At 45.5% G+C, this 26,604-nt stretch overlaps 1 protein-coding gene across 1 annotated transcript in view; it reads left to right on the top strand.

Annotated features, from left to right (window-relative positions):
* The window catches only part of MYO10 (myosin X), a 251,839-nt gene that overhangs the window by 45,915 nt on the left and 179,320 nt on the right, over positions 1 to 26,604 (top strand). Inside the window, exon 2 of the mRNA XM_062212206.1 lies at positions 6,256 to 6,354. Coding sequence (XP_062068190.1) covers positions 6,256 to 6,354 — 99 coding nt within the window. The remainder of the gene's footprint in view (positions 1 to 6,255; positions 6,355 to 26,604) is intronic.

Genomic DNA, 26,604 nt, shown 5'->3' with positions numbered 1-26,604 from the left:
ACTGATCAAACTCTGTGGAGTTGTTGAAATTCACAGAATTTGGACAGTGGAGTCTGTTTTCAATTATTAGGTCTACCACAGCGAATGATTTTAAGATGTCTTCAAACTGACCAAGATTCTAGAACTTTGTGTCGCACACATAGTAGATCAACTGGGAAGACCTCCCAGCCTCCAGCAAAGAATTAAATAGTCCAGAATGCCAGCAGCACTGAGGTTGAGAAACCTGTGTTAGAAAAGCCATGAATCCTTTGAGGTGTGTTTGAGTCATAAGAATTAGAAAATGTAGCATCTGATAAGTTGGAAAGGAATCTCCTACTTTCAGCAACAACAAAAAAGACTATAACACGGGAAGAAAAGTGCCATCTAAGTCTTGGGTACGCTAATATATTACTCACTTGGCAATATCTGGAATTCATCAGAACAGTGACTCCCTCCCACCCCTGGGACTTCTGCATCGCACGTCTTCTAAGCGAGGTGCTGCTTTGCTAAGACATCACAGGCAAAAGTAGGAAAACTTCTTGTCTACTGAATGTTTGCAGATTCACATAGCCATATTAATTTATCTTACCCATGATTGAATTATTTGATCTCTGACTCTTAAAGCAGATTACATTTCAGAGACAAATTGTCACTTTGTCATGTGGGTGGTCAGAGGTGAGACTAGCAGATTTGGTGTCCTGTCATGGGTCTGAAACCAAGTTGTATTCTGGGCTCTGGGCTCCAGAATGTTCTCTTTTTGGTAAATCTAGTTACAACATTGCACACAGGCTGGTCTTAAAAGCCATTCTTCATCTCCTCTTTTTTTATTATTATTATTATTTTTGACAGGCAGAGTGGACAGTGAGAGAGAGAGACAGAGAGAAAGGTCTTCCTTTGCCGTTGGCTCACCCTCCAATGGCCGCCGCGGCCAGCGCGCTGCGGCTGGCACACCACGCTGATCCGAAGGCAGGAGCCAGGTGCTTCTCCTGGTCTCCCATAGGGTGCAGGGCCCAAGCACTTGGGCCATCCTCCACTGCACTCCCTGGCCACAGCAGAGAGCTGGCCTGGAAGAGGGGCAACCGGGACAGAATTCGGTACCCTGACTGGGACTAGAACCCGATGTGCCGGCGCCGCAAGGCGGAGGATTAGCCTGTTGAGCCACAGCGCCGGTCCTTCATCTCTTCTTTTGGATTTTTCTCTACCTTATTTTTTCACTTTTAGGGGAAAAATTTAAATCAGTAGAGAAATATAATAGCATTTTTAAAAGATTTATTTATTTGAGCGCAGAGTTATAGAGAGAGGGAGAGACAGAGAGAAAGGTTTTCTATCTTCTGATTCACTCCCCGAATAACAGCAATGGCCAGAGCTGGGCTGATCTGAAGCCAGGAGCCAGGAGCTTTTTCTGGGTCTCCCTCATGGGTGCAGGGGTCCAAGCACTTGAGCCATCTTCCACTGCTTCCCATGCCATAGCAAAGAGCTGGATAGTAAGTGAAACAGCCAGGACTTGAACAGATGCCTGTATGGGATGCTGGCACTGCAGGTGGAGGATTAACCTGCTATGCCACAGTGGAAGCACCAATATTTGATACTTGATAGAGCAACCGAAATCTGTGCAGGCAGTACTGTCCTCTTTACCTATAAGCCAGGATCAGAAACCTTTTGTATCATGGACTTGCAGGTCAGTACTGTAAGCTTTGGGACCTCCCTCACTCGGCCACTGGAAGGAGAAGGAGCCCCAGACAGCAAAGAATGGTCCAGGCTTCGTCAGGAGGTAGTTGACCAGGATTTCTGATTACCTCCAGGGAGCAGGATCATTGAACACAGTAACACTGTGTTACAGTCTGCCACAACCCTGTCCTTCAATGAAGCTGAGCAAGTCTCTTTGTGGTCCTCTAGCCCCCTAGCCTGTGTTAATAGAGAGCGGAGACTTAATTCAGCATGGATCATCAGGGGTTGACCTTTATGCTTAATCATCTGGCTTTTTTATGGCTTTTTATTTTAATGGTTTTTGACACTGTTATCACCCAGTGATAGAAACACAGTTGGGCTTATCCTACTATTAAATGGTTAAGTTGATGTATATAGGCTGAGAAATCAATTTATTTAAAAAACTTATAAGAACTTGAAATTATCGAGGTATAATTCTATCCAGAATAGTTCGCCAATTAATGGTGCACAATTGAATGGCTTTTGGTTCATGTATACAGTTGTGTAACCGTCGCTACAGTCTGCTTTTACAGCAGTTCTTGTCACCCTTAAAAGTTCCTTTCTCCCTATTCACTTTGTGTCCCTTCCACACTCAGCTCTGGGTAGCCTTTCTTCTACTTGGTGTATGTATAGATTCACCTGGCCCAGAAATTTCGTACAAATGAGAGCCAACAATATGTAATTGTGTCTAACTTCTTTGATTCACCATGATGGTTTTGAGGTTCATCCTTGTTGGCGAACCTATCGGTGATCTTTTTGTTATTACTGCAGTTCCACTGCATGCATTTACTACATTTTGTTTGTAGCATTTCACAGGGATTTGAATTGCTTCCAGCATTTGGCTATTATGGGTAACACTGCTGTGAATACTTGCATACAAAACTTTGTAAAAATTGTCTTTTGAGAAGGTAAATATTTAGGAGTTGAATTGACAGGACACATGATAAGAATGTATATGGCTTTTAAAGAAATTGGTGAACTCTTTTCTAAAGTGGATGTATCATTTTACATTCCCATTGGTTTCTCTGCAGCCTCACCAGCATTTGGAAGACGCAGTCTTTTTTATTATAGTCAGGAAATCATTTGTTGGCAACAGAAAATGGGGCCCCTTGTGAACCTCACTTTTGAAGATGGGATGGTATTACTTGCCTTTCTGTCTTACAGGATTGCTCCAAAGATCAAAAGAGATGAGCAATTTATGTGCAATTGCTTTCTATTGCAAAAATGTTACTGGTGATTATGTGCAGAAAAGTTCTCAGCTGCGAAGTTTAACACTCCCATATCCAGCTCAGAGATTAAGATGAAAACATGCTCAGGTTTTAATAAAACCTGTATGTTAGGATCAAACTTGTTCCACTTGCTAATAAAAGCAGTTTTTGCCCAAATTGTAAGCCTTCTCCATATGCTAGGTTGCTGTATTGGATATTAAATGTTATTTAACAATAACAGAATATAATGGTTTGCATATGGTGGGCAGAGTTTTCTTCCCACTCAAACTTGGATGTTCTGGTAAATGTCTGCCCGTCGAGTCCGTTTTCAAATGCTTGTGGGTGGCCTCTCTGAGACCTGGGCATATGTGTTCTATTCTAATAGAATGGTAGTAGGAAGATTGGGGGCTCAGAGAAACCAGCTAGAACAATCTGTGTAGAAATACCCATTTCAGCGGTTTTACTTGACAGTTCTGATTCTATGAAAATTGTCAGTTCCACTTTTTTGGAGAACAAAGGGAGTGTTTTAATCACGTTTCCCTCCCTACCTGTGCAAGACAGCTGTTGACTGTAGATCTAAGGGGACGGGCCACTGGGCTCTAGATTTGAAATCTGGTCTGGATTTTGTGAAACGTGCTTATCAGCAGCTCTTCACACCTGTTGAGAAAGACCTTTGGACTACAGAAGCTGAGCTGTGTGTTTGATCATACATGGCTGTGTCCACAAAGAGCTTTTTAGTGCTTGCAAACAAGAAGGCAAAGAGAACACAGCAGCTCCAAGTTCAAGTCAAAGAAGCTGCATGTCAGTGAAAATAGGTTCTGTGTGGCCCCTGGAAGTCAGGAGAGTTACATTAACCCTCATAACAATATTGTTGATTTGGTAATGTTGCATAGTAAAATCTTCATTTCAGTCTTAATAGATAGGCAGTTTTAATCAGTGGGGAAGCAGGTACATGAAATATTTTCTCATGAAGGCAGTGCACTAATGACCATAGCACACGGAATTCTTTGGATTTTGAGTTTAACCTAGCAAGTGAAAGTTCTCACCATATATGGCTGTGGAAATTTCCATTGGTGTGGGTGTATGCATGTATCTGGAGGTTTTTCAAACCTTTCAAATGGTGTGAATTAAAAAGGGGATAAAAAAAAAATCGCTCGGGCACTTGGAAATCTTTTTCTAGAATATTCCAGATAATGTGGTTTGGATAGGGGATGATATTTGAGAGAACGGTCTTAGCAGATGCCTGAAGTTAATGTGCATTTTGCAAGCAGCCGTTTGCTACTAAAGAAGGCAAGACCACAAGGCAGTTCTGAGGGTCCCCCTTTCACTGTGTTCCCAGTGTCTCAGCCTGAAGCTGAAATCGGAAGGATGTGACCAGTTAGATGGGAACAGGAACTTGGCCCTTGTTGATGTTATTAATGTGTTCTTTAAACAGGTGGGCTTCAGGATTTTTTTTTTTTAATTTAAGGTGTATTTATTTATTTGAAAGAGTTACAGAGAGACAGAGTGATCTTGCATTGGGCTGGGCTAGTCTGATGCCAGGAGCTTCATCCATGTGGGTGCAGAGGCCCAAGTATTTGGGCATCCCAGGCACATTAGCAGGAAGCTGAATTGAAAGCTGAGCGGCCGGGACTCGAACCATCGCCCATATAGGATGCCAGTGTCGCAGGTGGTAACTTAACCTGCTACGCCACAGTGCCAGCCCCAGCTTCAGGATTGGTGTGGGAACACCTCATACTTCTGACACTGTTTTCTGCCTTTACAGAGGAGGCTGCCAGCCCCTCTGTAGGAAGACAGTGGAAGAACCGTGGTGGGTGAACAATGGAAATCCCCATCCACGGTGAAATGGCTGCATGTGGCGGGGTGGAGCCTGGTACGGAGTTGTTAGAGGGGATGCTAGGAGAGTCGCAGAGCTGCCAGGGAAGTTAGTGTGGGTCAGGTAGTGGGGGAAAGGAGCCTGTTCGACATGAACTGGTACCCCCACCTGTCGTAGTTGGCAGTGGTTAGAGAAAAGTTTTAGGTCCTGCTGTGTGGACTCTAAACAGGATCATGACTGGCACTGAGAAAGCAACTGTTATATCTAAATTTTTATTTTTGGGAGGATGAGAGTACATATAGATATGTGTGATAACTTGCTATGCAAAGAGATATCTTTGTTGTTAGGTTTTCTGTTGAGACAGGAGCTCCCATTGGCTGATTCACTCCCCAGTGCCCACAATGACTGGGGCTGAGCCAGGCCAAAGCCTGGCTGCTGGAACTCAATTCAGGTCTCCCACATGGGTGGTAAGAACGCAAGTACTTGAACCATCACCTGCTGCCTCCCAGGGTTTGTACTGGCAGGGAGCTGGAGTCAGGAGCCAGAGCCAGGCATCGAACCCAGGTACTCTGATGTGGAAGGAACATGGGTGTCTTGGCCAGTGTCCTACTGTTTGACTAAATCCCACCCCGTTAACATTTTAATTGTTGAATTGGTATTTATGTTTAATTTTTCAACATTTATATTTTAAATATTGAATTGTTGACAGATTTGTGAATGCATTTTAGTATATTTATGAATTATTTCAAGAGACAAACATAATTGGAGTGATATAAACAGATAGCATGGTGTTAGGAATGGAAGAGACTTGATTTGAGAACTGTCTGGGTTGCCAGTTGTTTAACTAGTGAGGAAAATAAAAATGAAAATTGGATAATGCCAAAAAATATGCCCAGGGTTGAAGCAATAGCATCTGGAAGTTGCTGTCTTTGGGCTACATTGTGAGTTTTTAGGTGCATGAGGGGTTTGGTGGAGTCCTGGCAAATTTCACGCTATCAGCCTGAGATCTGATATTTATTAGGAACGTTAGTCCCTCGTTTGCACACTACAGTTGATTCTGGTACAAGTAAGACTTCGTGGAATGGTCTGATGTCCTTCAAGTGGGTAGATGTGCGGGGCTTTGTCTGGAAGGAGCCGGAGTCCCCTACGGTTCGTTAAGAGATGACGTAGCTATACTTGGGTGCCCGCAGCCCAGCTGTATAAGCTCTTGTTCTCTCTGCTGCTCCACCTGTAAAATGGGACTGACAGCAGTGCTCGCCTCACTGGGTACTTGTGGGTCAAATGAGATCATCCAGCTAAGTTGGTTGCATGGTAGGAATTCAAGGGCAGCTATTTTCTTTGCTTTCTCTGATGAGTGGGACGGACTGTGGATCAGAATCAGGGATAGTACAAGCTGTGGATGATGTGTCCGGAAGGTTTCGTTCTTTGCTTATTTGAGAAATGCGTTTACTTTTCAAAGAGATTTCTCAGAAAGGAATGTGAGTGATGTTTTACCGCAAAATGCAATCCACAATCATGGTTAAATCCTGTTTGCTTTGTTTACAGGGAACACGAGTCTGGCTGAGAGAAAGTGGCCAGCATTTTCCCAGCACTGTAAATTCCTGTGCAGAAGGCGTCGTCGTCTTCCGGACAGACTATGGTCAGGTGAGAAACCGCCCCTGCGGCTTGCCGACATCCCTGTTCTGCCTCGTAGATGGTCCCCACGGGCATGCGTGCTTCAGTCTGTGAACACTCCTGACGTGTTTTTTCTAAGCAACAAAAAGCCAGTGGGGATGTCTAGTGTATACCTTGTGTGTGTGGTAGGTGCAGTATGATTCTCTCAAGTGCAATTCAGCAGGTGCTCCAGCCAGGCTGGGCCAGAGGACAGAGCAGTTGGCTCTTTCCCCTTCTGTGACCATCTCTAGGAATCAGAAGTGCAAGCAACTTGAGAAGTTGAAATACATGAACGCTTGCCTAGTGGTGCCCTTACTACTGTCTCTTAAAATTCTTAACTCTCACAGTGTCCTTAAAAAAAAAAAAAAAAAAAAAAAAGATTTATTTATTTCTATTTGAAAGTCAGAGTTACACAGAGAGAGGAAAGGCAGAGAGAGAAAGGTCCTTCCATCCAGTGGTTCACTCCCCAATTGGCCACAACAGCCAGAGCTGTGCTGATCCAAAGCCAGGAGCCAGGAGCTTCTTCCAGGTCTCCCAAGAGGGTGCAGGGGCCCAAGGACTTGGGCCATCTTCTGCTTTCCCAGGCCACAGCAGAGAGCTGGATTGGAAATGGAGCAGCTGGGACTAGAACCAGTGCCCATATGGGATGCCGGAGCTTCAGGCCATGATGTTAACCTGTTGCGCCACAGCACCGGCCCCTCTCATAGTGTCTTAGTCCATTCTGGCTGCTATAACAGAGTAGCACAGGCTAGGTGATGTCTACAGACAAGAATTGATTTGGTCCCAGTTCTGGAGGCTGGGGAGTCCAAGAGGAAACATGGTGACGTCCTGTGTCCAGGGACAGCTGCCCCTGCTTCACAGCTGGCTGACTTCTTGCTGTGCCCTCCCGTGCCAAGGGAGAAAGGCAGCTCTCTGATGTCTCTTTCGTAAAGGCGTCAGTCCCACTGACGAGGACTTCACTCTCCTGACCCGATTGCTTCCCTGAGGTGACACCGCTGAATACCGATGCTATGGAAGAAAGGATTTCAACATCTGAGTGGGGAGAGGCAGACGCACTGGCTGGGGACCAGTGAGATTTGAGGGTAGTGGGGAGTCCTCGTCACTCCAAGAGGGCTGATGAAACTACTTAACCTAGGCTTATTTATGAACCTAGTTAGGCAGCTGAGGATGTTTCTCCTGTACATGAGACAGTGCTGCTCTGGTTTTCCCATTCTTTAATGTAAGGTGAATGAGAAGTGCTGTCAATGAAAATAAATATTACTCACTTGATTATATTTCGACAGTTGTGAGGAGCTTATTTCTCTTAGCTCAGTGACCTCAATACTCCAGTAATGCTGTATGTTCTTGTCTAACTATGCCAGGCTTGGCAGAGGCTCCTAACATGACAGCTACTCAGTTACTTAGTACTCCTAACTTTACCTCGGAGTCAGCACCTGTGCCAGGTTGCCGGCTCCCACCAATGGACAGCTCTCAATTAGTGGGCAGTGGAATGGACAGTCAGGTTAATTAGTACTTCTGCTTTTAAAAAAAAAAAAAAAAAAACACTTACTTATTTGAAAGGCAGAGTTATAGTGAGAGGGAGACACACTCACACACACAGATTTTCCATCTGTTGGTTAACTCCCCAAATGGCCACAACAGTTAGGGCTGGGCCAGGCCAAAGCCAGGAACCAGGAGCTTCATTTGGGTTTCTCAAATGGGTGGTAGGGGCCCAGACACTTGGACCATCTTCTGCTGCTTTCCCAGGCCATTAGCAGGGAGCTGGATTGGAACTGGAGCAGCTGGGACTCGAACCTGCACTGTTATGAGATACCTGTGTAGCAGAAAGCAGCTTAACCTGCCACAATGCTGGACCTGAGTTCTACTCATGTTTTGACAGGACTTACAGATTTTGGGTTTATGGAGAACTAACCAGAACAACATATACTTAAGACAGCAATTAATTTTGATTTCAAATCTTCAATCTTCAAATACTCGGCTTAATGTTTTCTGTGCCATCATTTCCAAGTGATGCTCAGTGATTCATTAGGAAACTCCAGGGTTTATAATGTGAGAAAAGTGAGATGAGAGATAAAGAGGTGGGTTTAAGTTTGCATCAAAAATTGGCAGTGAAAGGCCCACATTGTGGTGCAGTGGATAAGCCAGTGTTTGGATGCCCCCATCCCATATCGGAGTGTTAGTTGGAGTCCCAGCTACTCCTCCTCTGATCCAACTTCCTTCTAATATGCCTAGGAAGGCAGGCATGATGTCACAAGATCTTGAATTTGTACCATCCACGTGGGGAGGTGCTGATGGCATTCTGGGCTCCTGGCTGTGGCCTGGCCCAGCCCTGGTTGTATGGGTATCTGGGGAGTGAACCAATGGATGGAGGATTTCTCTGTGTCTTTCCATCTGTCTGTGTCACTCTGCCTAAAATAAATAAATAAATAAATAAATAAATAAAATTTCAAAAATAACTGACAATGGCCAAAAGACCAATTTCTTTCTCTGCTGACCTGCTTACTCTTCCCCTGCTTGTATCACAGATTCACTGGACATACGGGAATAGTCACCAATGATTAAGAGAAGCTTTTAACTGGTGCCCTGGACAGTGCACTTACCCTTATCTAAACAGGGTTTAGATTCTTGAAGGAATGAGGATCACAGGTGTAGACCTGTCCTGATCATGCCCCTTTATGGTAGCTTTTAAACTTATCTGTTAATTTCAACCCAATTTGGTATATTTTTAAACAGTGTTAAGAATTGGTCTTAATGAGAAGTTAGTGTTTACTGGGTACCAGAGTTTTGGAAGATGAAAAAATTCTGAAGATGGATGTTACCAGTGGATACACAATATTGTGGATGTGCGTAATGTCATTGCAGTGTGCACTAGAAATGTTTGAAATGATCAGTTTAATGTTAGTGTGTACATTTTTCCACTACACACACACACACACACACATACATACATACACACATGCTTGAGGTGAAATGGAAACTGGAAAAATTTTCAAATGGATATTGGCATTTTTTTTTTTAAGATTTCTTTTATTAATTGAAAGAGTTACAGAGAGAGGTAGAGAGAGGTCTTCTATCGACTGGTTCACTCACTGCAATGGCCAGAGCTGAGCTGATCCAAAGCCAGGAGCCAGGAACTTCTTCCTGGTCTCCCACGTGGGTATAGGGACCCAAGGACTTGGGGCCATTTTCCACTGCCTTCCCAGACACATCAGCAGGGAGCTGGATTGGAAGTGGAGCAGCCAAGACTTGAACCGGCACCCATATGGGCACCCTGCTGGCACTGCAGGCAGGGTCTTTAACCCATTGTGCCACAGCACTGGCCCATATATTAGCATCTTTGAAAACAATCCCACTGAAATTTTTATGTTTCTCAAATATGGCCTCTTAGAATCCATTAGCAGTTAACAAAGCTATTGGTATAATTTTCTTTTGACTGGAGCCATGCATCTGAAACTATTAAAGCCGATGAGTCAGCTGGGGATCTTGGAAAGTAGCAGATCCTGTCAGGCAGGGGATGGGGCAATTGCTGCAGCTGGAGAGTGGGGAGGATTTGGAAGATTTTCCTGCAGGTACCTTGGGGTCATGGTTACCTAGACCAAGTGCCAGAGGGGCTCTCAAACTCTCTCTCTCTATCCCATGAGTGCAACTGTTGGAGGAGGCAGAGGTGAAGATGAGGAGGAGGGCTTTTGGGAAGGTCGGGAGCTGTTGCTCTAGCTCTTCGGAGCTGTTCTGTTCTCCATTCCCCTGTCCTCATCATTTCACTTCGAGTGCGACCAGGGCTTGGGCTGACTATGTCATAATAATTCTCAGATGGAACCCTAAAGTGGGACGTCAAGGGCACTGGGAGGTTGGGAGATAAAAGTTGACTGTTTCTGTGTGAGATCATGAAGAGTCACGCTGTCTTCCGTCATTCTGTCTCTGTGAGAATTTTGTGTGTTCTTCAGCTGTTCTTTTTGGCAGAGAGATGGTTTTAATGTTAATGTGAAATTCCATCGCACTCTGAAATTTAAACTACTGTAGGTTGGTTCTAGAAATACAGAGGACCAAAGTGTTCCTTCCCATTTGACCATAGCCTATGTGATCCTCAGTGCGAGGTACCTGTGGTTAGAAAAAGAAATGAGTATGTGATGTGTGCATATACTTTGTTGAAAAACATTGTAGCTGTGGCCTCCAGAGCCCACGACACAGGTAGGTAAGCACATGTCCTAGAAGAGAGAAATGAGCTGTCTTCTTGGACAACATGCTCTGGACTAAGTTTTGAAAAGAGCAGATATTAAAAAGCACCATGGTTCTGTAGAATGCAAATACAGCTAAAAGCTTGACTTCTGTTAAAGGGTACACTGGAAGACAGCAGTAACCATTTGTCTTCTCTGTAGATTCAGGAGCTGTGTGAACAATCACTGGAGCACTCTTTAGGAGCATTGTAGAATTGAGTAGTAACTTCTAAATTAGATTTCACATTGAGAATTTGAACTATTTTATTGCCTTTTTCTGGAGTCTAATTTGATTGCTCTGACATAGTTTAGAGTGATATCAATTTGCCTAATTGTATTTTGAGGGGTAGTTATTTAATTTACCCAGTAAACTTAATCAAGGGGATTACAAGATGCAACGATAAGTTGGCTCTACATGGGGTCTCCCAAAATATTTACTGGCTGGAGATTTAATTACCCACATCTACAAGTAGACACCCGCCTCCATGCCCTGCTCTTTAATTTGCAACAAGTATAATTAGACTTGGTTTTAAAAGTTATTCTTTGTGTTTTATTAATCTGCAAAATGGCCATTACGTTGCCTGGTATTTTCAAGTTGTCCCCACTGGCTGAGAAAGTCAGGACTTGAAGCCACAGAGGAAACAAGGAACTATTTACTTGTGATCACATCTCGCCTATAGCCCCAGCTCTAGCCTTTTTGGTTTAACCTTCTGATTTTGACTTACTGGAGTTAGTGCTGCAGGCCCGATTTGGTGAAACCTGATTGATAGTGGGTTAATTAGCATGGTGACTTTTCATCACATTTTTTGCTCACTTTCACACTTCCTGTCCTGTCTGGCTGCTTTTCTTCTGCCTTTTTTCTTTTTCTTCGCCCTCATTGGATGTCATGTGGATGGGGACAGCCTTTAGATCTCTTCACAGCCTCCTCAGTACACTGTCTGTGCACACTCTGGTCCCTTGGAGAAACCTCCCTCTGGCCTGTTGGATGCTGGAGAATGGACAGTGTGCAGCCCAGCACGTGTCCTAGTTCAGAACAGACCCTGTGAATCATCGGCTGTTGGATGACTCGAACTTGGTGATTTCACCTTCCCTTGGGCAGAGAGAGGCTGGCTCTAACTGCAGGGGTAGTGATGGATCCTAGATATTTCTGAGAGCCCAGGAATGCCTGCACTTTTCAGCCTGGGTAGCTGCATCCCAGGCTTCTCAGGCCAAGCCAGCTGTCGGCTGAGCAGCTGCCTGGGTAAAGAGGCAGTGCAGGAGGAAGCGTGGTCTCATCCACCAACTTCTTTTGCATGGCATAAGCTTTGTGAGTGAGTAGCAGGAGTGGCCTGTCATGGGGTCCCCAGGAGGCTCCTGCCCTGGGAAGAGCTACTGGACTGTGAATTGTTGGGGGACAGGGGAGACCAGCACAGAGACAACTAAATCTGATGGAGGAGAAGGAATTTGGGGTCAACATTGATAAAGCAAAAATTAGTGTCACTGGCACAAAGAGACACTCAGAGTCACACTCAGGGACAAAAAAGGCAGATTCTTTCCTTTCTTTCTTAGATTTATTTATTTTAAAGGCAGAGTTAGAGAGATCTTACATTTACTGGTTCATTCCCCAAATGGCCTCAACTGCTGGGGCTGGGTAGGGCTAAAGGCAGGAGCTTGGAACTCCATTGAGGTCTCCCTGTGGCAGGGACCCAAAACATCTTCTACCACTTTCCCAGGCCATTAGTAGGGATTCGGATTGGAAATGGAGCAGCTGGAAGTTGAACTGGTGCTCCTATGAGATGTCAGTGTTGCAGGCAACAGCTTAACCTGCTGTGCCATTGGCCAAGGCAAATTCTTTCTGGTCAGCTGGCCTGGTCATAATTCTCTTCCTTTTATGTTGTTGTTTGTGACTGTTCTAACCTCTTCCCAGGCTTTTTAATCTCATTTTTGTGAGTGTAAAGGAAAACATTTTTCTTTAATGGGAACATCATACCCATTTTTTTCTTCCTCAATAGGAAATAAACAAGATTGCATTTTGGCTGACTGTAGCCTTGCATGTCTCAGAGATCCCTTGCACGACGTTTGCTGCTTCCAGCTAATTAACTTACGGGTTCAGTTGAACCATATGAAATTGCCATTTCTGGCAGTCAGAAACAGTTGAGTATTGGCATTTTCATGTGGTTCAGGCTAATAGCATGTGAATGGCATTCTATTTTAATTTTGTGTGTTAACTTATCCTTGATATGTTTACGATTTAAAGGTAGGATTTTTCTGATGGCTTATGGTAAATTCAAATAGAACAGACTTTTGTTTACAGCCCAGTTGAGAGGCAAAGCCTGTGCCCAATGTGCTGTATAGAGGTCTGGCTTTTGGGGTGCCATCTCCAGCATTAGGTCTGGTGCTGTGTACATGCCTTTGTTAACAGCTGTGACATTTCTTATGGGTGTTTCACTCTTTGTGATGGGTATCTAGAGGATCAGCCATAATTAGTCTTCTCTGCAGATATTTGAGTTGAAACCAACATGAATGAAAAAATATATAATTTATGCTTTTGGACTTGGGCTTCTTAAATATCTTTTTTTTTTCTGTGTGTCTTCATCCTGATAGATCAGTATTACGTAAAATTACTATTTTCAAGTGTACAATTCACTGGTATTAATTGCATTCAGAATATTACCACTGTCTACTCCCAAAACTTTCTCATTATCCCAAACAAAATCTCTGAGCCCAGTTAGTAGCCACACCCTTTGCAATTTATTCTGAAACTATTTTTCTTCTTGGATACCTTTTCTTATACCACTTCTAGAAAGAATAGCAAGGGTGGTAAGTATTTGGTACAGCAGTTAAGATACCACTTGGGACACCTACAGCCACTTACAGGGCCTGGGTTTGATGTGGGAGACAAGGGTGGAGCTCCGGGCTCCTGGCTTTCACCTGGCCCAGCCTGGTTGTTGCAGGCATTTGAGGAGTGCGCCAGCAGATGTAGACTCTCTGTCTCTCTCTACCTTTCAAATAGTGTCTTTTCTCAAGGAATGGACAACGTCAAGAAAGATCACTTTAGACTCACTCTGGATTCTTAGGATGTAGAATCTGAGGGCCCAGCTCTTAGATGTGCTGAGCACCACACACCTCTCAGCTGTGGCCATGTCTGGTTGGGGGAGGGGTGAAGACACCATGTCACCAGGAAGGCGGGCTGCATACACACTCTGGTGACAGGTGACAGATAATTTTAAAAAGCTGAATGCATTTGGTTCCTTTTATTGAAACGTTAGTAGGGCTCTAGTTGTTATTCTTGGACTTCACTTCAATCAAAACAGTACAGCTGTATTAAAAAAATGGCATTGAGCTGGGGAACTTTCACAAGGTCTGTGCTTTCCCCACATTTTGCTGTTGCATCCTGGAAATACCCATCCGTGATGTGAACATTCAGTACCAGCCCAGAGGTCTGTACTCCAGGGACCCAGCATCCTGGCACTTCCAATCTGGCCTTCTAGAAGATACAGTAAAGCACAACTTGTCCAATCTTCTTGGTACTGAGTTTGAGGCATGTTTGCAAGCTCAGAAAGCCTGTGGTTGGGAGCCTGTAGACCTCTTCCAAGAATTGGGTTTGGCATCTTGTGGCTCAGAGATGGAAAGTTGAATATTTCCATTAATTTTCACTGTGGGACTACAGAAGAAGAAGAAGAAGAAAGCCCTGCTCATTCATTAGTACACTGAGCTCCAGGAAAAACATGTGCTTGTTTGCAAAGCTGTGTAGCTCTGCATGACAAGCTCAATTCTTGTAATCTGGAAGGAAACTCTCACTCAGTCAGGCCAAGCCCTTGCTCGTTGCCCACTGGAGACCTGCTTCCTGCAGAGATGCACCTCACTGCCGCTGGCTGCATTCAGGGAGGGGAGCACCACAGGACCTACTCAGAGAGGCCTGGATCTCTCCATCCAAAAGAGCCACCTCCTCTGCATTGTATCCTCGTTGTTTCGCACGCTTTATTTGATTTTTCTTTTTTGTCTCCCTCTCTTCACCAAGGCCTTGAGGATGGGGGAGTTGTCATTGTACCTGGGAGCAGAGTGTGCACAGAGAGGCACCCAATAAAGAACAAAGAAGCTTCATTTGTAATCGGCAAGAAGCCAAATGTGCCATTAGGGTGCTGCATGCTCTGTTAAGACTCTTATCATGTGACATTTTACTAAAGAAGTTACAAATGCTAAAGGACCACGAATGACAAAAAAAGAAGGGCTACATGCGGTCAGAGCCACGGGAGCACTTGAACCACGTTGTTTCTGCTGTGGTAGTGTACTACCCAGCATGGACCATGGATGATTGCACTTGAGAGACTCCAGAAACATATAAATTGCATGTTCATTCTTGGGGTAGGGTGTGGCAGGAGGGTGTTGAGTTTGCCTCAGTTTCTTTTCCTGAAACTTGCCATTTCAAAACCCAAGAGATCGTTTTTCTTCCTCGGACTTTCAGAGCCATGTAGAAGCAAGGCACCTTTCTCTGGGACATACACTGTGATCTATTGTTTGTTTATGCTCTGAGGTGTTGTGGACCCTAGCTGGCCAAGGGCACCCCATTTCTGTCTTGTTACTGTATTCCAAGGCCATTGCAGAATCCACTGGTGAGACCTCCCTGGTTTCTGAGGCTGCTTTGCTGCGCCTTTAAGTGAATCCAGCTGAAGTGGATTTGAAGCCTGGCCCACTCCTGACCCTTTTTTCCAGAACATGGCTTTTGCCTCCCACCTCAGCCCCTTTGGACTGAACAGCTGGGCCCCTCCCTGTGCAGCCTCCCCAGGGAGTGGATGGGTTGGTGCTGAGGGATGGGATCCCAGTGAGCAGTGTGTACCAGCCCCACTGAGTACACACACGGAAGAGAGGGCAAAGGGCCATGACTTTCCTTGGCTTCCTGTCCTCCCTTGGGTCCATTTGTTGACTTCTTCCCCAGTGGGTTTTCCTGGACTTTGGTCTCCTTTTCCTCCTGGGACCATTGAATACACCACATCTTCTCTCCCTGAGGCTGGTCTGTTTATCTGGACTCAGGCATGCCTCTAACCTGCATATTTGTCTCATTCCTGCTTGTTCCATGTAAGCCTGAGCCATTTCCAGATCCTCCCTGCAACCAGCAAAACTCATGGTCTTGCAGTTTTCTTGCTTGGGTACAAAGAGAAGGACTCAAGGTACCATTGGCACCCAGTGTTGCTTTTGATTCTGTGGTTAGCTTAGCAGATTAAATTGCTCATATTTGATAGTTAGTGCTGGGGTAGGGGTAATGGCTATTATCTTGCATTCTTGGCACCTATGAATACTGAAAATAATTAGCCAATAAATTCTCACTGCCAAGCTCAGACCAGGCAGTAATTTATGGCTGAAAGAGTTGAAATAGGAAACTGATTAAATCCTACTTAGTTTTTTCATTTTGAATGCTTAAACTCTGTACCCTTGTTACAAATAACATTTTTTGTGCAAAAATGGATGCAAAGAACTTGTTTGGAAATAAAAGCAGTTCAGAAACTATCTGTGGGAATCAGTCATGGCATCATGTAATGCTGGGTGAATTTCATTGAAAAAGGCAGTTGTGTTTGTGCATTCCATTCCTGAAGTTCACTGATAGGCCTCTTATTTGGAACAAGTCCTTCCCAAGACTCAAAGATACACATGGTGTATTGATTTTCCAGCCCATGTCCAGGGACATCCACAGTGCACTGAGACTAGGGAGGATGCCAAAGTTCTGTATCCCTGTATTCCAACTTTAAACCTGTTCAGCGTTTCAGTCCAGGATGGCACAGGGGTGACATGAGAGAACCCCACTCTTCCTGTGAGCTCCTCCCTGGTGAGCAATAGGAAAAGGCACAGCCCAGTTCTAAGCCTTGTCTTCCTTATGGTTAATGAGGATGAGGACGTCTCATCATGGCTGCCATTGCACATGAGCAATAGGCAAATGATGGTCTTGCCGGGTGACATCTCTGCTAGGCACCTTGCCAGTGAGTTTCAATCTGTTTGTCCTGTGCAGTTCTCACCACTACCCTATGAGGAAGTCCACATTTTAATGATATGGAAATCAAGTGTGGCAGCTTGTGTGATAGTACGTCCAAGAGTCCACACTTGTCTAGTGTTGGTGGTTGGGATAGAGCTGGGTTTGCATTCAGAGCTGACCTTGACCTGTTAGGTCCTAAGAAGGAATGTGCAGTGAGAGAGGCCGAGTTTTTGGGCTGGGAGCTGTTGGCTATTTAACTGCTTTGCTTTGTTCATTTCTTGTCTTTCTGTGGATACCGGGGATTTACTGTGCTCATCCTTTTCTTTCTTGTCTTGATGTTTATGCTTACTCCAGAGTTAAAACTGTTCCAGAGTGGCAGGTTCTTATGCCACCTCCCTGCTTCCTCTGCCTTGCTGTGGTTTTTTAATTTGTTTTATTGCTTTAGGGAAACAGAAAAGTCACTTTAAAAAAAAGTTTCATAGTCTTGCGTTCGCAATCTTGCTCCTGTGCTCCTTCTGAAAAAGCAGTTCTGTGTCGTGGCTGCACGTTGTAATTTATCAAGAAGCCTTTACCCAGAGCCCTGGCCCTGCCCCAGTGACATCAAAATCTCAAGGGAGACTCAGGCCATGGTGTGTTTTTTTGGTTTTTTTGACAGGCAGAGTGGACAGTGAGAGAGAGAGAGAGAGAGACAGAAAGGTCTTCCTTTTTCTGTTGGTTCACTCCCCAGTGGCCGCTGCAGCCGGTGCACTGCGCTGATCCGAAGCCAGGAGCCAGGTGCCTCTCCTGGTCTCCCATGCAGGTGCAGGGCCCAAGGACTTGGGCCATCCTCCACTGCACTCCCAGGCCACAGCAGAGAGCTGGACTGGAAGAGGAGCAACCGGGACAGAATCTGGCGCCCCTACCAGGACTAGAACCCTGTGCCGGCACTGCAGGTGGAGGATTAGCCTATTGAGCCGTTGCGCTGGCCAAGGCCATGGAGTGTGTTTACAAAGCTTTATGGGTGCTGTGTAATGAGTAGCCAGGTTTAGAACTGTTTCTTTTTTTAATGTATTTCTTTCACTTCATTGTTTTAAAGTTTTGGTTTTTTTTTAAATTTATTTGAAAGGCAAAGTGACGAGAGAAAAAAAGGGTGGGGAGATAGTCTTCTACCTACTGGTTCATTCTCCAAATGCTCACAAGAGCTGGGGCTGGGCCAGGCTGAAGCCTCGAACCAGGAACTCCATCCAGTTCTCCTACATGGACGGCAGGGACCCAAGTGCCTGAGCCATTGCCTGCTGCCTCAGGAAGCTGGATCAGAAGCAGAGGTGGGACTTAGTCCCTGGCACTCCGACAGGGATGTGGATGTCTCAGATGATGGTTTAACCCGTGGCACAACTCCGGCCCCTCTGAAGTATTTTGTAGACTAAATGACCCTTGAATCAAACCACTTCCTGGAAAGTCGCTGAAAAAGCCCCACTTTGGCCAGCTGGGCTCAGAAAGCACTAATGTTATTATTCATGGTCATTCAATAGGTAGGCCTTGATTTTACCCACATAGCTCCTTTTCTTCCTTTCTTTAAATCTGCCTAATTAGTTTGAAAGGTAGAGAGACAAACATACAGAGACCTCCCATCCACTGACTGACTTCCAGATGCCTGCAATGTCTGGGCCTGTGGCAGTCCCAAGCCAAGAGCCAGGAACTCCATCTGGGTCTGCTACAAGGGTGGCAGGGGCCACCACTGCTGCCCCCCCAGAAGTGTGCATTACCAGGAAGTTGGAACAGGGAGTAGAGCCTGGACTCAAATCCAGGCACTCTAACCGGGGGTATGGACATCACAAGCAGCATCTTTTTTTCTTTTTAAAGATTTAGTTATTTTTATTAGAAAGGCAGAGTTACAGAGAGAGTGAGTGAAAGACAGAGAGAGAGAGAGAGAGATCTTCGATCCACTGTTCACTCCCCAGATGGTCACAACAGCCAGGGCTGGGCTAGGCCAAGGCCAGGAGCCTGTAACTCCATTTGGGTCTCCCATGTGGGTGGCAGGGGCCCCATCATTTGGGCCATCCTCCTCTGCTTTCCCAGGCGCATTAGCAGGGAGCTGGATCAGAAGTGGAGCATCCAGGACATGAACCTGTATGCATATGGGATGCTGGCATTGAAGGCGGTGGCTTGAAACACTGCCCTAACACCAGCCCCACAAGCAGCATCCTATCACTGTGCCAAAGGCTCACCCCAGGTAGCTGCTTTTCTAGACATCTTTTTGTAGCTGATTCTGTGAGCTGTCTTGTGTTCCCTCATTATCTTCGTGAGTACAGCTCTTTCCTGTGCCCATTTGCTGTCCATCCAGCCGTCTGCCATCCTTCCCTCCCCCATCACTGGGCTCTGGAGTCCATCTGAGTAAGCCTCGTCACAGCCTCTACCTGCTCCTGGTCTTCCTGTTGTCTGTCTTCTCCGCCTCCTCCAAGCAGGACGCTTGGGTTAAATGTCCTGTGCACATGGGGCTGGTGTTGTGGCTCAGTGGGTGAAGCCTCTGCTTACCATACTGGCATCCCATATCAGAGCACCAGTTTGAGTCCTGGCTGCTCTGTTTCTGATCCAGCTCCCTGCTAATGTGCCTGGGAAGGCATTGGAGGATGACAGCTGTTGTGGCCACTGGGGGAGTGAACGGGTGGATGGAAGTGGATGGAAAATCTGTCTCTCCCTCCTCACCCGGGCTCATTGCTATACCTTTCTAATAAAGAAATAAATCTTAAAAAAAAAAAAAAGGAGCTTAAGCCATTAGAGGCCCATCTGGTAACTTCTGTTTAAGGAGTATATGTTGGGCCGGCGCCGTGGCTCAATAGGCTAATCCTCCGCCTTGCAGCACCGGCACACCAGGTTCTAGTCCCAGTCGGGGCGCCGGATTCTGTCCCGGTTGTCCCTCTTCCAGGCCAGCTCTCTGCTGTGGGCAGGGAGAGCAGTGGAGGATGGCCCAAGTCCTTGGGCCCTGCACCCCATGGGAGACCAGGAGAAGCACCTGGCTTCTGCCATCGGATCAGCGCGGTGTGCCGGCCGTGGCGGCCATTGGAGGGTGAACCAACGGCAAAGGAAGACCTTTCTCTCTCTGACTCTCTCTCTCTCACTGTCCACTCTGCCTGTAAAAAAAAAAAAAAGGAGTATATGTTACGTAGTGCCATATTCTATGAGATTCTGGCTCTTATCATGGTTGTGCTGCCATTTAAAAGGTAACAGGCAGCTAAGAAAATCAAACCAAATGGTTGCTTCTCGGAGAAGCTTCTTGGGTGCTAAGGTAGCACCCAAGGTAACAGAGATACTAGGTATATTGTCCTATGTGGTTTATCAAGGCTGTGTATCTCATTGTATGCCAGTGTAACCTCCAATTTTAGGAAAAGTAACAACTAGCTTTTTGAAGGCAGCCGTTTGCATTGCAGAAGTCACAGTGGCACTGTTAGAGAACTCAAAGCTGATGGAATTGCTCCAGGGTTGAACTGATCAGGAGCAGCAAACCATGTCCTGCACCTGCAGCCTGTTTATGTATGGCCGACATGAATGCTTTTTGCATTTTTAAATGTTTAGAAAAACTCAAAAGAAGAATATTTTGTGACTCATGAAAATTATATAACATTTAGATTTATTGGATTTGTATTGGAATCCAGCCATGCCCATTCATCGGTCTGTTGTCTTTGACGGTGTTGGAGCTACAGCAGGTTGGTTGGAGGGTTGTGAAGCCTGGAGTTGGTTTGCCAAGCCTGATCCACAGGAGCCCATTCCCAAGTACTGCAGATAGGGACATTTAGTTCTGCAGAAGGCTTCCGGTGCTTCCCAGGCCTGGCTGGACAGTGGAATCCCTTGAAAAGCCACTCAATGAGATTCCAGGGCCACTGCGCCAGGCCAGATGGTGCAGCGTCCCTGGAGATGAGCCCGGGAGTGTTTGCAGCCAGCCAGCACGAGCCTGTACTGTGAACCCTGCCGACTGCGGGGAGAGTCCTTCCTTGTTGAGCCCCATCATTCTGTTTTCCCCAGAAGTGGAGAGTGTCTTGCCCAACAGGGAGTAAGGTGATCTCTGGCCAAACTCTTGTTTCTTACTGCCTGGGGGGCAGTGGTTCTCACAGCTCATCAGGCTTCAGAATCACCCAGAAGGCTTGTTAAACTGCTGAGTCCTTGCCTCCGAATCAGCTAGTCCCAGGTGGAGGGAGCTTGGCTATTTGCATTTCTCACAAGCTCCCAGGTGCTGCTGGTCTGGAAGTCACACATGGAAAAGGCATTTGGGCTTGGCATGGTGTGTGTGTGTGTGTGTGTGTTTTCTTTGAATCCGTGTTCTACATAAGAGCATCTGATGCACTGTCTTATCCCCTTCCCTCCCTCACCGCCAAAAGCATGTTCTTTAAAAACACAGATGGTCACTCACACCATCCAAGTAGCTTTTTGGATGTCTGTGGCCATAAAGGAGCCATTCTCAAACAGAGCTGGGTCAGAAATAAGACTTTGTCTGGAGAGCTTAGTTTTAAATGCTAACACCTGTCAGTGGTTTAGTCTGTAACTTGGTGTTTTGTTTTGTTTTGCTTTCTGGTTTGGCTTAATGGCGAACTGCTCCCTGACACAGTGAAAACGGGAGCAGCCTATGTGTTGTATGTTGATTCCAGTCCAGCACATTTCCAAAGAAGGTCCACTCCTTGAAGTGTTTCAGAGATCAAGTTGATTGTGTTTAAATGCTTTCAGAAGCTGCTGCATTAAATCTTGGTGCTAATGATTATTTTCTAAAAAGGCTTATTTATTTGAAAGGTAGAGGGACACATACTGAGAGTAAAAAAGAGAAAGGGCAGAGGGAGGCTTTCCAGCCCTGGTTCACTCCCCAAATGGCTGTAACAGCCAATTCTGGGCCAGGCAGAAGCCAGGACCCAGGAACTTGCTTTGATCTCCCAAGTGAGTGGCAGGACCCAAGTACTTGGGGCCATCTTCTACTGCCTTCCCAGGCACATTAGCAGGGAGCTGGATCGATAGTTCAGTATCCAGGTTTCCAACCAACACTCTAATAAGGGATGCTGGTGTCGCAGATGGCCGCTTAACCTGGTGTACAATGACATCAGCCCCTAGTACTTATTTTTCATATGAAAGAGCAGTTAAATTGTTAACCTGCCCTTTGCCACGTGAGGGAGATACAAAGGTAATTAAAGAAATTCATGGAAAATTAATATTATGAAAAAACTATGCATGGATTTCAAAATGTTTTGCACCAAAATAAACTCATGTTTGAATTCCGTTTTCTATGAATTTTTTGAGTACTTCAGATGTATTCCTGTGCTCTGAGGTCAATTCCATGTTCAGAAGGTCCTGTTAGAGCTCCCAGGCTCTCTTATTCCATTGTCCTTACTACCTGGTGTTAAAGGACACTGGACTGGTAACCAGAAAGACATGAGCTCCAAGGTAGAGAATTTAAATAATTCCACGCAGGGTCGTGCACAACCCCAGAATGGAGCTAGGGCAACACTCCCCCCAGGACAAGTGATCCCATCTGTTGAAAATTCCCCTGTTTCACTTGTTTGGCTTGAGTGATGCATTGATGCTTTACAAAAATTGCGAGGGGCGAGTCCTTTTGAACAGGTCTTTCTTTCATATTTGTGTTTGGATGTCATGTCGGTACATTTTTGTGAACTTGTTTCAAACGAACTTGTTACAGTTCATGCCGAGATGTGCAGTAAGACGGATTTGATTAGTCCAGTGAGTTTTTGAGGGGGAAAAATATGCTTAGAGGGTTTCCTAGACAAAGATGCTACAGCAGCCGCATGCACGTAAAACTATATTAACATTTGTAAATTCAGCACATGGCCTGTGTTAGAAGCTCCAAATGGAGTGGCTTTGTTTCAGAGGTTAAAGTCAGTCTTTAATCTGGCTGCTGTTTGTGTGTTCCAAATGTTTCTTGGAGTAAATAATTATTATATTCCTGAGTCTTCCAATGAGGTAGCAGGGTACTTAGCTCTGAGAACTCAGTGAGTATTTCAGTCCCCTGGAATGATCTTCTGTTCTGAACTGGATCCATCTTCCTGCCGTGTCGGAGTTCAGGCTGTCTTACTGCAAGCATCTGCTTTTGCTCTTGCAAACAGAGCTAATGACAGATGTTCACTGGCTGGGCTAAGAGGCAGTCACTCCTGGGACAATGTGCTGCAGCATATGCTGTCCCCAGTTTCAGGAAGCTTTTTTTAACAAAGGACTCAAAAGAGACCAGGCCTCTGGGGAGTGTTGCCAGCATGGCTTTGTAAAGGGCAAATCCTGTCCAATTAACCTAATTTCCTTCCCCCAAGCAGTAATAGATCAGGGAGGTTAAAGTTGCAGCTCTTGCAACATTAGTATTTATTGTTTTTGTTGTAAAACATATTTATCATTAACTTTTTTTAGGTAGCTCATACAAGAATACTTATTCCACTTTGTTTTCCTCCTAAAAGGCATAAACTCAATTTGGAAAAAGGTATGTGGGTCTCCTAGACTTTTGCTGGAGTAGCGCTGGTGAGCACAGATGTCAGCATCCAAGTCCCCATGCTACCTTCAATGACCTTGTTTGGAATATTCTCTGCAATGGATGATGTCAGTACCACAGAGAAATAACTCCTATCTTTTGAAGAAAGTCATTCTTTTTGTATCCATTATTGGCTCGTGGATATCTTTGATAGACTTTTTTAAAGATTTATTTGTTTATTTGAAAGTCAGAGTTACACAGAGAGAAGAAGAGGCAGAGACAGAGAAGTTTTCCATCGGCTGGTTCACTCAATTGGCCGCAACGGCCAGAGCTGTGCCAATCTGAAGCCAGTAGCCAGGAGCTTCTTCCAAGTCTCCCACACAGGTGCAGGGGCCCAAGGACTTGGGCCATCTTTTACTGCTTTCCCAGTACATAGCAGAGAGCTGGATTGGAAGTGGAGCAGCCAGGTCTCGAACCGGCGGCCATTTGGGATGCCAGCACTGCACATGGGGCTTTACCCACTATGCCACATCGCCCACTCCGATAGACATTTTAAAATAGTTTGCAGATGTCGCTTTTAGCTAGAAGAGCAAAAGATGCTACAGCCACTTTTAATACCTAGGATTTGATTAGAGAACTGTGGTCTGAAATGAATAGTTTCTTTTTTGTTTTTAAAAATCCATATTTGATACTTTAAAAATATATTTACTTGTTTATTTGAAAGTTAGAGTTACAGAGAGAGAAGGAGAGACAGAAAGAGAGACAGAGATCATCTTTCCACTGGTCCACTCCGTTAAAGACTGCAAGGTCAGGGGCTGGGCTAGGTTGAAGTGAGAAGCCAGAACCCAATCCAGGTCTCCCATGTGGGTGACAAGGACTCAAGTATTTCCGCCATCACCTGCTAGCTTCCAGGATACAGTCAGAGGCAGAGCCCTGACTCCAGTCCAGGCGCTCTGATATGGATGCAGGTGTCCCAAGATGCATAACAGAGTGATAGGCTCCTGCTTCCTGTCTCCCCACCTTAATCTTTCTGCAGTAAAGAAGTCTGTTCAGTCCTTTGCTTCATTGTGCCTCCCAAACCGCAAGAAGCTCTTCACAAAACTGATGCACAGTAACACGTGTTCCCTTTGAGAAGCCTGGGCTACACGATGCTTCCTTTTTTGTGGTTGCTGTCTTTCTTTTTTGTTTGTTTGCTTTTTATTATTATTATTATTATCATTTGACAGGTAGAGCTACAGACAGTGAGAGACAGAGAAACAGAGAGAAAGGTCTTCCTTCCATTGGTTCACTCCCAAATGGCCACTACGGCCAGTGCTGCGCTGATCTGAAGCCAGGAGCCAGGTGCTTCTTCCTGGTCTCCCATGCGGGTGCAGGGCCCAAGCACTTGGGCCATCCTCCACTGCCTTCCCGGGCCACAGCAGAGAGCTGGACTGGAAGAGGAGCAGCCGGAACTAGAACCCGGCGCCCTTATGGGATGCCAGCACCACAGGCGGAGGATTAACCAAGTGAGCCACTGTACCGGCCCCGGTTGCTGTCTTTCTTTGGGTTCTTATTATCCTTTCCTAAGAGAAACTTTGCACCGGCATCACATCTGGGCGCCAGTTCGAGACCTGGCTGCTCCACTTCTGATCTAGCTCTCTGCTATGGCCTGGGAAAGCAGTGGAGGATGGCCCAAGTCCTTGGGTCCCTGTACCTGTGTGGGAGACCTGGAAGAGGCTCCTGGCTTCGGATTGGCGCAGCACTGGCCATTGAGGCCAATTGGGAAGTGAACCATTGGATGGAAGACCTTTCTCTCTCTCTCTCTTTCTCTCTCTCTCTCCCTCCCCCCCCTCCTCTCTCTATGTAAATCTGACTTAAAAATAAATAAATAAATAAATCTTCTGTAAAAATAAATAAATAAATCTTAAAAAAAAGAGAGAGAAATGCCGTGACGTCTAATCATGAGGCTCCCTTTTTAAATGGTGTCTTCTGTTGACTTTCGTGAGGTCTCTGGCAAGCATGGTTCCCATTCCATTTCCATCTCTACCCTCACTGGTTCCTGCATGTGCACTTTCCTGTTGTTACTACCCAGCTCCTATGTGGCTGCCTGGTGAAGGCTGTGGACGAATTGCTGGAGGAGAAACTCCCAGGAGGCTTCCATGGGCCAGTGGCATTCCAGCTTTGACTGAGTAGTTGTAAGGGAAAGGAAAGGACTGTCCAGACACTTTGGTTTTGCTGTGTCAATCTCCGGGTGAGCAGCCGTGGACCTAGGAGCTTTGATGAAGGCAACACGAGAGAGAAAACAAGAGCGAGGAGGAAGTAGAGCCTCTCCTTTATGGGCAGGCATCGTTCCACTTTGCAGGCAGTCTTCTCCCTGCAGAGTAATGAGCTCCAGCTAATCCCAGGCTGGAAAGTGATACAAACCAAACTAGGGAATCAGGAGAGGAGTTCACAACACTGTTGTGGAATGTCATCCAGTGGCCAAAAGCCAGAGGCAAAAAATTGAGTTAATTTTGTTGTACCTGCTGCCCAATAAGCTCTTGTGAATGAACACATTTAGGATATAACTGAAGACCTAACTAATGAATGAGTTCATTTACATAGGGATGAAAAGAAGGACATTCTCTGTACATCCATGATTAAGCCAATGTGTCTCATCATTCATTGACAGCAGTGAATGGCAATAAATCAATGTCCCAAGTGACCTGGAGATGATACTTTTTGTTACTTTATGACCTTTTTGAACCTGCACCTATAATCTCTGTATTGCTCTTTTGATGTGCATTTCAGGTCATGTAAGAATTTTGGTTTTGGGGGCCAGTGTCATGCTGTAAAGGGTGAAGCTGCCACCTGTGACGCTGGCATCCCATATGGGTACCAGTTCATGTCCTGGCTGCTCTACTTCCCATCCACCTCCCTGCTAATAGCCTGGAAACGCAGCAGAAGATGGCCCAAGTGTTTGGGTCCCTGCTACCCATATGGGAGACTTGGAAGAAGCTCCTGGCTCCTGGCTTCGGCCTGGCCCAGCCCTAGCTGTTGAGGCCACCTGGAGAGTGAACCAGCGGATGGAAGACCTTTCTGTCTCTCCTCTTGTCTCACTCTGACTTTCAAGTAAATAGAATTTTTTTTTCTTTTAAGGAGAACTTTGCTTGTGTTGGGCTTGTTCAGTGTATCTACAGCTATCTACCCATCCTGCGTGTTCATCTGTGCATCCTCACCGGTGACCAGCTATCTTTCCTTTCTTCAGCTAAATGTTGTGTATTAATTGGTACTATTTTTATTTTAAGTTTGCTCTGTTTGGTTTCATCCTTCCAGAGGACCAGTGTGGCAAATACAAATCCTCCTCAGAATTTTGCAGATCTGAACAGTCTTGAGTGCTCACTGATCGATCCCAGGTTATTACTTTGAGCCCTGAAATGAGATCCTTGGTGTAGAAGTGACTGGTAAACCTGACATTTGTAGAATTCTCTGCAGTTCACAAAATAGTTTCATTTGATTAATCATGTTTTGATCCTTATAACAACCATGTGATGCAAGTTTCTGAATTTTAACCTGTTGTTTATAAACATCTGCTAACTTCTGTTCTCTGTTGCAGAGACAGAATTCAGGATCTGTCGGTAGCAAGGATGTGCATTCTAGTATAGAACATATCTGAGTAGTTAGATCTAGGGAGCCAG

This window comes from Lepus europaeus, chromosome 15 (genome assembly GCF_033115175.1).
Source record: "Lepus europaeus isolate LE1 chromosome 15, mLepTim1.pri, whole genome shotgun sequence".
NCBI lineage: Eukaryota > Metazoa > Chordata > Mammalia > Lagomorpha > Leporidae > Lepus > Lepus europaeus.
The sequence above is the reverse complement of the archived record's forward strand: the minus strand, read 5'-3'. Positions and strand labels throughout refer to the sequence as shown.